Genomic DNA, 12,190 nt, shown 5'->3' with positions numbered 1-12,190 from the left:
CATCCGAAAGGATATTTCTCAGCAAGAAACTCGACAAGGATTCGTGAGTTTTCAATAATCCAGTCACCCAGTCTCTCTCACCTACTTCATGATTACTTCTGGGCATCAGTTTAAAAGTCTACGTTTCGACACAGGATTTCTAAGATTGAACTTTGGAATGACTTTCCAGAATTATGTCTAAGCTGTAATGGTTCAGGTATCTCACACAGACACAAGTATATTTGCACATCTTTGGGTTTGATTTAACTAAGGTGCTATATTATTAGTAGTTATAAATAAATATATTGTTTTAAAAGAAAATCAATAAGACTGACTTGGTGAATTTCTATTGCTGCAATGTAACAATGTATATTTTTCAGAATGCTTCTCAATGCTGTCACCCAAGAAAGTAATTTACTTTAAGTTAATACAACACAAGTAGCATTTTGATAATAGCAAAATGATTTCCAAGAGTATGAGGCATGCTGGACAGCATGCATGACAGACCACACAGAGTTCAAATATCATTAACATCAGTGGTTATTAAACAAGTGCTTTTAGTTAGTCTATCAGGGAGAGAAACAAGAACATGTCATTTTTAACTCTTTTTGCATAGAACCATAGAAAACTACTGCACAGAAAACAGGCCATTTGGTCCTTCTAGTCTGTGCTGAAACATTCTGCTAGTCCCACTGATGTGCACCTATTTCATAACCCTCCAGATCTCTCCCATCCATGTATCTATCCAATTTATTCTTAAAACTTGAGTGAAACTGCATTTATCATGTCAGATGGCAGCTCTTTCCAAACTCCCACCCCTCTCCGAGTGAAGTAGTTCCTCCTAATGTTCCCCCTAAACCTTTCATCCTAAAGCCATGTCCTCTTGAATTTATCTCTCCTAATTTAAGTGAGTCTACTTGTATTTACTCTATTCCCCTCATAATTTTGTAAACCTCTATCGAATCTCCCCTCATTCTTCTATGTTCCAAGGAATAAAGTCCTAACCTGTTTAATCTTTCCCTGTAACTCAACTCCTGAAGACTGGCAACATCCTAATAAATCTATCTTACTGATATCCTTCCTGTCGTTTGGTGACTAGAACTTCACACAATACACCAAATTTGGCCTCATCAATGGCTTAAAACACCTCACCATAACATCCCAACTCCTGTACTCAATACTTTGATTTATGAAGGCCATAATGCCAAAAGCTTTCTTTTGAATTCTCCACCTTAGAGGGCAGTGGAGATTCAGTCATTGAATACATGCAAGACAGAGATTGATGAATTTTGGATATTATGGGCATCAAGGGATTTTGGGTTAATACCATAAAGTGCTGCAGCAGTAAGATATCAGCAATGACCTTAATGAATGCAGAACAGGTATGACAAGCCATATGGCCTCCACCTGCTTTATTTATTATCAAACTGGGTTCAGATGGAATTGTATTGATTCTCTTAATCCTAAAATGCATCATTTCAATTTCTCTGGATTAAAATTCACCAACCCCATTACCCAATGTGGCTACAATCTTCTACTGCACGTTACACCCTGCATTGTAAGGATTTCATGGATCAAATTAGTTACATCTCAGAAAGCATTTTTAATAACTTGTTTAACAGAAGTGCTTTACAAACTACATAAAGAACACTTCATGATTTGCTAAGTTTCTTCAGCATTTTTGTATAAACTACAATAACAGCATCTGCAAGATTTTCTTGTTTACCTTTAAAAATTGCTTTGTCGTTGATATTTTAGAAAGTTTCAACAATGGATTTTCATTTAACAGTTGGAAAGTCAAAACCAGACTGCAATGTTTATATATTAGAGAATCTTACAGCATGGCCATTCAGCCCATCATGTGAAGTTCTGGTTCTTTGAAATAGTTACCTGCATTTCGGTTTTTAAATGTCCTTTTGTTTGTGTTCTCTCTCCCTAACATTTCCTCATTAACCCATTGACTGGATGACTTCACCAAATACTTAACACCATGGCAATCCAACCTCACCTGTCAGAGAAGCCCGCTCTGTCTTATCCATCCCTTCCTCCACCCTCTCTGCAAGTTAAAACAAACTTGTTTTATTTTTCACTTTACCAGTTATGACAATGGGTCTGCAACCTAAAATATTAATTTGGTTTTTCTTTTCACAGATGTTGCCTAAACTGCTGAATGCTTCCAGAATTTTGCTTTAATATGAAACTGTTTTTACTCCTATACCATCTTCCCATGGCCTACAATCCCTCCCCCAAAAAAATATTCACTTCACTTTTTAGATCACAAGTAAATTTTCCCAAGACTAAATTCCAGAACACAATAACCATTACATAGAAGTATTTCAAGGAAATCTACCTCACCAGTTTACTAATGATTTGCTGGTGTTTTTGTCCCTTTCAAAAAAAACACCATGATTTTGTAAAGTTTCCATGGGCTAGATGTTGCAGGAACATGCTCACTGCTATCAGACATCCTGCATTCTAACTTACCTTTTCCACATGCAAAGGGTGAACATCGCTGGCCAAAGTGGCCCAGATTCCAATGACAAGGCCTGTACAGCACCAGATTCAAATGATAGACAGGAGAAGCCCTACTTCCAAAACTCTACCGACAGTGAACTAAAGGACACCATTTAGAAACATTGAAAAAAAAGTTGTTAAAACAATATTAAATGAAAAAAATCAATTATCCCAAATAAACACATCTAAAGAAAAGCAGTTGAATTTATGGAGAATATACAACAAAACTAAAGAACTCCAGAACTTACTTTGTAATTTCTTTGTACAAGTTAACTTTGCAAAGGTCTCACCTTCATAACTTTACGCACACAATTCAATGACTTCCATGCAGAACATGATACTGAACACTTGTTCCATTGCCTCCTCCTCCATTATTTGAGAAACAACACCTAATATTCTGTCTGGACACTCTCTAACCAGATGGTATTAATGTCAACCTCCAGTTTCTATTCAACCCCTCCCATGTGTTTCTCTCTTTCTCTATACGTCTCCTTTCCTCTAGCTCACCAGGCTCTTCCCTTTCCTCTTCCCCTACAACTTCTCAGCTTTTTTCTCTTCTACCCTCCCACCTATATCCACCAATGACCTCTTACATGCTAGTCTGTACTTCTAACACAGGCCTTTCCTCCTCACTCTCCTCTCTACCTCTCCCTTACTCTTTTTATTCAGGCACCTGCCTGTCTTTTGCACATTCCTTGGTGAAGAGCTCAGACCAGAAACGTTGGCGACCCTTAACTTCTTATAGATGCTATAAAGTGTAGCAAAACATCAAAAGTGCACTGAAACATTGAGTCTGACAGTACCAGGTACTTCAGGGCAGATTTAACCAGTTGTCAATTTTTTTGCTCGCTTTTATGGATAGGATTGTTTTGAGTGCCTACATTATTTAATTACTGAATTACTGTGTATAAGACTTGATATCAATATGGAAGACACACTTCATGTCCAGTGTAAAACCTCACCTTCGGAGATCAGCCTAGCTCTTTGAATTCCAGAGATTAATTTTGTACTGTACTCAGAAATTAGCCCAAAAAGAACCAGGTCATAATTTCTGTAAGTCCGTATGCAATGGCCTTACAGTAATAAAAGTAGAAATTAACCGGTGAATGTCGCCTACTGACTTCCAACAATCTCAAATTAATGAAAATGAATTACTCCCCTTCAGAGCTTGTTTCTATTTCAATGAAATATTTTCTTTTTTTTTAAACTTTTTACTTTTCACAATATAAATCATATTGATCAAGATACATACATTTTCCTTTTCAAATATATAGTGTCGTTTTCTCCCCCCCTTCCCTCCTCCCCTCCCTCCCTCACCTCCCCTCCCACTTATTTAAAGTTCAGAATCTAAGATACATTAAACCCGTTAAACAATGTTGTCACTCAATAAAAATAAACAAGAAATTCCACTGAGTCAGTTCTTTTCATTCTCTTCTCCTTCTGTCATTTTAGGTGGTAGATGTCCCCGGTAGGTTTTCTCTATTGTGTTTCATGTATGGCTCCCATATTTGTTCAAATATTGTAGTTATTTCTTAAATTGTATGTTATTTTTTCTAATGGAATACATTTATTCATTTTTATATACCATTGTTGTATTCTCAAATTATCTTCTAATTTCCAGGTTGATATAATACATTTTTTTGCTACAGCTAGGGCTATCATAACAAATCTTTTTTGTGCTCCATCCAAATCAAGTCCAAATTCTTTGTTTTTTATATTACTTAGGAGGAAGATCTCTGGGTTTTTTGGTATATTGCTTGTGATTTTATTTAGTATCTGGTTTAGAGCTTCCCAAAATTTTTTCACTTTCTCACATGTCCAGATTGCATGAACTGTTGTTCCCGTTTCCTTTTTACAGCGAAAACATCTGTCTGATACTGTTGGGTCCCATTTATTTAACTTTTGAGGTGTAATATATAGCCTGTGTATCCAGTTATATTGTATCATACGTAACCTTGTATTTATTGTATTTCTCATAGTTCCGGAGCATAGCTTCTCCCATGTTTCATTCTTTATCTTTATGCTTAGATCTTGTTCCCATTTTTGTTTGGTTTTACCATTTGTTTCCTCATTCTCCTTTTCTTGTAGTTTAATATACATGTTTGTTATAAATGTTTTGATTATCATTGTGTCTGTAATCACATATTCAAAATTGCTTCCTTCTGGTAACCTCAGACTGTTTCCCAATTTGTCCTTCAAGTAGGATTTCAGTTGGTAGTATGCCAACCTTGTATCGTCAGTTATATTATATTTATCCTTCAATTGTTCAAAGGATAATAGTTTATTTCCCGAAAAACAATTCTCTATTCTTTTGATCCCTTTTTTCTCCCATTCTCTAAAGGAAAGGTTATTATTGTAAAAGGGATTAGCTGATTTTGCGTCAGTATTAGTTTTGGTAGTTGGTAATTTGCTTTATTCCTTTCTACATGAATCTTCTTCCAAATATTGAGCAGATGGTGTAATACTGGAGAATTCCTACGTTGTACCAATTTTTCATCCCATTTATATAATATATGTTCAGGTATCTTCTCCCCTATTTTATCTAGTTCTAATCTAGTCCAATCTGGCTTTTCCCTTGCTTGATAAAAATCTGATAGGTATCTTAATTGTGCGGCTCTATAATAATTTTTAAAGTTTGGCAGTTGTAAGCCTCCTTGTTTATACCATTCTGTTAATTTATCTAGTGCCATCCTCGGTTTCCCCCCTTTCCATAAAAATTTCCTTATTATTTTCTTTAAATCCTTGAAAAATTTCTCTGTTAATCGTATTGGTAATGTCTGAAATAAATATTGTATCCTTGGGAAAATGTTCATTTTAATACAGTTTATCCTTCCTATCAGTGTTAGTGGTAGAAATATTTTCTTGAGTGACGTTATTTAAATATATTATTTGTGATGCTAATGACTGAATTATGGTATGATGTCATCCTCTGGGGGATTCTGCCAAAGAAAGAGGTCCAAGGAACAGCAGTTTTCTCATCTCGTGATTTGCAAACTTAAGAAACGTGCATGCATTTGCCATGTTTTAGAATAGTTGCAATCATCAATCACAACATTATCAAGTCTTCAAGCCTGACAGGTGACAAAATAATTTCTATTATGTTTGCCTACTTTTAATTGAAAGAAAGAATAAGGTGACAGTCTTTAAAAGTAGCTATTTTAGTTATCTACATAAAAATGAACATTTATTGAATATTATTATAAATATACTCATTTCTGCTCAAATAAAACCTAAAGCAAAAGAAATGCCCTTCACATTTTTAAAATGTTCCACTGCCTCAACACAAGACATGATTTTGACACTTCGATTTTGTTTCTAAATATTGCCATGAAGTAGATCCACTACATTCCATGAATGCCATAGTCTTCCATGAAGGAATGAATGCTTAAATGGTATCTTCTAATTTTTTTATTCAGCAAAAACATTAGAAAAATAGACTAAAATATATCTATTACCTGTTTCCAAATGCAATACATCTCGATTATTGCTCAAGTATGGATCTGTCACTATTATATTTTGTTAAGTCATCAAGATTCAAAGAAAATGCATGAATGATTTTGTAAGATTGTATAAGCAATTGCTGAACAGTAAATAACTTCTGCTTTCATGAACTCATTGAATTTTATAGTGCAGAAACAGGGCTTTAGACCCAATTTGTCCAGGCTGGCCAAACTAGTCCCTTTTTCCTTCATTTGGCTCAAATCCTGCTAAAACTTTCCTATCCATTAATAGAATTTTTTTTAATCTAAAAAGTAATCTACAATGAAATTTTCTGAAAGCACTGAACAACAAGGTACAATGTGAAAATCGGACAGATAGAAAGAAGATTAAGAATGTATGATTTAGTGTGAAAAGAATTATGGAGGCAAAATGCATTTGAAAAATAGTACAAATTATATGATTCATTGCAACATCCAAGAGAGCGAGAGAAGAGGAAGAGATGGTAAAACCACATGGAACAAATTTTAACAGGAATAACAAATAATGAACTATCAAAGTTGTTGAGTTATTTGTAGAACAAGTTAATTAACTATAAATTATGTTGTTGATGATCAGAATTAGATGCTGACCAGGATATGACATAGGTTTTGAATTGTGAGGGGATATAGATCCAACAAGGCTAGGACATAACAAGACGATATTGAGGAATAGAGGGACACATTCATGAACAAATCCTAAAGGCAGCAGTACAGACAAGGCAAGTAAGAAATATAGGATACTTGCCTTCATTAGCCAGGGCATAGGTTATAGAACATAGTATAGCTAAGGAACTCTGTGCAGCTCAATACAATAGGAAGAATGTGATGACACTGGAGAAGTTGCAGAAGCATTGGATGGGCCACTTTACCCATGTACTTTTTCTCTATGGAGTGGAGAAAGCCGAGGAGTGACCCGAGATAGATCAAGGAACATAACGAGAAACATGTCCCTTAAACAGAGGCATAAAAAAAGGGAATAGATGCAAGATGAGTGATTTAGAGGGGATGTAAGGAAGAATATTTTAATTCAGAAGATAGCTGAATGGGTGATAGGAGGAGATACTCCCAATGTTGAGGAAATATTTAGAAATGCCATGTGATAGAAAGCAGAGGGCAGAGTTCTACAAGATGGGGCATGTACAGAAAGGTACTTTATAACTGTCATGGATAGAATAGAGCAAAGACCCTATTTCTATGCTGTATGTCTCTATATAAAAATGAATTATTGACTTTACTGATGATCGAAAAAAAAGACACAGGTACCATCAGAAATATTAACCTTATAACAGATGCTGGGGAGTGAAGAAGTGATCATAATTCTTAGGCTCACAGTTCACCCATATTTGATTAGCAAACATTGGCTACATTATAACGAGAAAGGAGATGGGTGCATAGAGCAGAAATAGTTATTATTCAAACTTCCTTTGGCTAGGTCTCTTCTACTCTATGGCCTAGAAAACTGATCAAAAACAGGATCATTTTCTCCCAATGTATGTGATGCATATTAAACTTTCAAACTAAAGAAGTCTACCAAATAAAACTCATATAAATTTAAATAATGACTTGATAGTCACTGAGCCATTAGGTAATCTAGGTTCAGTTTAAATTTATGTGTCAAAATACCAAGAACAGTGAGAAGAGGAAACCAACAGATTATCTCTAACATTCACACAGTTATGTAAAGTGCACAATTTAGAGAGTACAGGATTACAATGAAAGGGAAGATCAATTAGCATCAAGCAAGGTCAGGACAATAGAACTGTTATGGGGTAAATTCAAAAATAGCTGTGGGGAAGAAACCTTTAATCCTGTTGAAGTAAACTTTCACATGTTTAAGACTTCCCCTCATTACTAATGAGAAGCGAGTACGCCCAGAGTGTGGTGATGTCTGCTTTGCCTAGGCAACGAGAAATGTACATGGATTCCACATAGGGGAGGGAAGCTTGTGATATGTTCTGAGCTACATTCACTATCTTTTGAGGCTTCATCTGATCTTGAACAGAGCAGCTCCACATTCCATGATGCTTTGATGTATCGAGAAAGGGAGGCTCCTGGCAACCCCGACACACCTGCTTCCATCTGATCCAGAAGCAAGAGTCAAAAACATCAGATAGAGTTTGGCAGAAGGCAAAGTGAAGACTAAACTTAGCAAAAATGTTCAAAGTTCAAATTTATTGTCAGAGTACAAACATGGCATCATATACAACCCCAACATTCATTTTCCTGTGGGCCATGCAGACTTTCTACTCACTGGTAACTGTAAACTGTACTCAAGAAAAAAGATAAATACACAAGAGAGAAATGTATCATATCCTTCAAAGATTTTGAAATTGTCATGTCACTGATGTGAGACATAAATATTATTTACATTGAAATAAATAAATTTATTTTTTAAAAGATTTAATTTAAATTAAAAATACTAAATTGAGGTAAAATAATTTGAAAAATGATTTAGCTTTGCTGCTCTCCTAACCCTCATTCTAGAATTCCCTCGGATTCATTTTGATTGTTTAATTTCAAGGCCTGATCATTATTAGTCAGCCAGCATTTATTGCCTGTACTTAAATACTCTTGAAATTCTTTGGACCTTCAAATGAATATGCTCAAAAAAAAAATGCTGTTGGATAGGAGGTTTAAGGATTTAGACTCAGCAACATTGAAAGAAAGCTATTTCCAAATCTTGATAGTGTGTGGTTTGGAAGGGAAACTACCTGTGGTGGCTTTTCTAGTGCCGGCTGACCTTGCCCTTCGAAGTGGCACAGATAATCTTTTTTGGTAGACACTGCATGCATTTTAGAGATTGCGAACACTTGCTCCCAGTATGCTGGTAATACAGAGCATTAATGATTATCCATGCAGGTTGGTTTGCCTGGATAACATTGAACTCCATTATGTTATTTGATTTCCCCCCCCGCCCCCAAAACAAATGGAGACTATCCATCACACTCCTGAGTTAAGCCTTTAAATGATGCAAAAGCTTTAATCTGGCTAGGGATCAAAGTGGTGATTCCTGAATGCAATAACTAAGCCCTGCTACTAGACTCCATGTGTAATCCAGAGAGAGACAAGTATAACCATGGCGTCCAACATTCAACAGTTGAATGACTGCCATCAGATGCAGATGAAAGTTTCAATAACTGAAAGCAGATGTTTTAATTTATTGTATTAAAACTAAATGTCAAATGTCATCATTACCACTCAATGTTACTAGATTGTCCTGCATTTCCATTGAACATATTTAGAAAAGGCCAAGACCTATTTGCAGCTAATCGCTCCTGTTGGTGCTTTTATGCTCCATCCTCATTACTGCTGCCTTTATTAGCTACACCAAAATAAAATATTGTCAAGAACTGGACCCTTGTCAAACTCATGTACAGTCAAACCATGCTGAACTTAACAAATGAGTATGTTACTTTGCTCTACAGATAGGGATTTATGAAATAAAACAATAAATGCGGAGAGCTTGAAAGTCTTCAGTTGTACTCAATTGAAGTAATTTTTGGCCCTATTTATTAGCAATGAAGTACAGTATCAAAATATCATAGTTAGTCAAACATTTAAACCAGTTTCTACAATAAATATCACATTTAAATGAGGATAAAGATATTGAACAGTGCAGTTCTTTTAAACTTTAAGTGAGGCTGGCAATTGAAAATTGCTTATTTATCTGGACATCTTTCAAACAGTTTCTCATCTTCCTACATGATGCTGCCAAATGAATTTAGGAGTCCAGCCAGCTATAATTAAAATCCAAAGCAAATACAAAAACATAATTTTATCACATGGCAGACGATTAAATTTAGAATAATAACAATCAGAAGTCTTTCAAAACTCTCAAGAATAAATTATTGATTCCCTTCAGTGGCCAACATTAGATTGATATTCTTTTGTGAGTTGAATCTAAGCAAGGTCAGATATGGGACAACACAAAAGATGTAGGTTTTAGTAAATGGGTGAGAAGGTGTTTGGTGGAAATGAGGCAAATCCAGTTTTGATAATTATGTTGAGACTTCTATAGCTCAGTATGAAGGCTTGGATTCTTGAAGCAATGTCATCGTATTTAAAAGTAATCTCCACATCGATTATATCGACACTCAACACATCAGACGCATATGAGAAGTAAGTATTTGATCAATGCCTCTGGCAGAAATAAGACTGCTTTGTTCTATTTTGATTCATTGGGTCCTGAGGAAATTATCAGAACAATAAAAAATGAAAAATAATAAATGGGATTAAATTTTAAACAGAGATATCTACAAAAAGTATTTCACATGATGATGGGGCATAGCTGTCCTGCTAAATGGGGTAGACCTGACCCCACCACCCCCGTCGCTCCACGGCACCCAACTGTCTCATTGGCCCAATGAACTCAATGTGGCACAATTCGTCTTTGTCAGAAGGGGACCACCGAGAGCACTGCTGCAGCGGCCTTACGAGGGGCTGTACAAGGTTCACCGGCAGTCGGGTGGAACTTTTACTTTGGACGTGGGGGGCAAGGAAGAATTCTTTATCGTGGATCGCTTGAAAGCCACCCTCCTATACTCATCTCAACCGCCCAAACGACAGGACATGTAGCCGGTTCTGGAGGGGGGGTTGTGTGGCGGCGCACAGCCTAATGGTGAATCGGCCCCACTTGTATCACCACATGGCGGGGCAGCCATTAGGATATGGCAGCGTTAGGGATTTCTTCTGGACTCCAGCATCCCTTCCAGTGCGTGCCCTGGGCAGCGATTATGATGTCACAATACACCAAGTGACTGAGCTCCTGCTGCCCTTAAAGGGCACGCTGAATTGGAATAAAAACATTTGTTAACAATCATCGGTGTGGTTTACTTCAGCTCCTCAGAGCACCACAAAACAATATTTATTGATATATATCTGAAAACACATATACTAACCATCAGGATGAGTAATTTTTGGTTGTGTGTCTGCATGTTTTGCACTGAGGACCGGAGAACGTGGTTTAGTCAGGTTGCACTTGTGTAATTAGATGACAATAAACTTGACATGACTAGGCTTGATGCTTGTTATGTAAAAAATTGACATTAAAAAGCAAAAGACAAGCTTGAAGCATCTTCAACCATCTCTGAAGGTTTCAAGCAAATGGACCACTTTGGATTCCTCCCAAGATATCTACTGTCATAGAAGTCAGCAAAATTGATACACAACAAATGATAACAAGAACTAATTGACAGCAATGAGTCCAAACAACAATACAGGAATAGTATTTTTGATATATTATGTTCTAACCCAAGCTGTGTCTCACCCCATGTCAAGACAGATCCTATCTGGCCAATTACCAGAAAGACTACTCTCTATCATCAGTAAATTACTTGAAAACATCATCAGAACTTGCTATTAAGTGAAACTTTCTCACTAATAACCTGCTCACCATTGTTTAGTTTGAGTTTTGTTATGTTACAAACCTCAGTTCCACATTCAGCCAAACATAGTCAAGAGAGTTGAATTCAAGAGACATGGGTCTCATCCAATAATGTCAAGTGTCCATTTCCCTCCACAGATCCTGCCTGATCCATCGAGTTCCTTCAGCAGTTTGTTTTTTTGTAACATAAAAATAAAATCTTCCATAGTAGATATAGTATTTGCACATCATCTTTGCTATAGATAAAAATTTCATATACGACTCAGATTATCTTGCAAAATATCATTAATAACCCATTGAAATGAATGCCATAATACAAATGGCACTTAAATTTAAACTAGTCCAGAAAAAAACAACATTAATGACCTCTTACCGCTCTCTGTTGAATTTGAGTGAATGAAGAATAGCTGGTCGCTTTTGACGAAGATTCCATAGATGAAGTGTGTCATCTGCACATGCACTTACTAAAGCACCCTGGAAAAATGGGAAGAAAATGTAGAAGAGAAATTATTCCTTCTTCCCACAATATTTATTACAGCTCATTGAAGTTACTTCATTTGTTTTGATTGATTATCAGGGATGCGAGTTTGCAAGCTCTAGGGAAGCTGTCAGAGGTGGTCAAACTTATCAAGGATTATGCAAAAAATATCTACTTTTAATGGTAGAGGAATCAGTAACCAGGCACAGAGCTCTGGTATAATTTAAAAAAAAAAACTGAAATGACACAAGAAAAATTGTATTATTGTTGACAAAGCCAACTCTAGACTGGCTTCATTGCCTAAAACAAAAGAAATTAAACTGCACCTTTCAAACAAAAAAGATGAATAAACTTACA

General features: G+C 36.1%; 1 protein-coding gene across 6 annotated transcripts in view; it reads right to left on the bottom strand.

Annotated features, from left to right (window-relative positions):
• Positions 1 to 12,190, bottom strand: part of LOC138738384 (syntaxin-binding protein 5-like) — a 267,977-nt gene that overhangs the window by 174,996 nt on the left and 80,791 nt on the right. For all 6 annotated transcript variants that reach the window (XM_069888457.1, XM_069888459.1, XM_069888460.1 and 3 more), the window contains one exon: positions 11,729 to 11,829. In XM_069888457.1, coding sequence (XP_069744558.1) covers positions 11,729 to 11,829 — 101 coding nt within the window. The remainder of the gene's footprint in view (positions 1 to 11,728; positions 11,830 to 12,190) is intronic.

Source organism: Narcine bancroftii, chromosome 7 (genome assembly GCF_036971445.1).
Source record: "Narcine bancroftii isolate sNarBan1 chromosome 7, sNarBan1.hap1, whole genome shotgun sequence".
Taxonomy (NCBI): domain Eukaryota; kingdom Metazoa; phylum Chordata; class Chondrichthyes; order Torpediniformes; family Narcinidae; genus Narcine; species Narcine bancroftii.
Note: the sequence above shows the minus strand (reverse complement) of the source record. Positions and strands in the feature narration are given on the sequence as shown.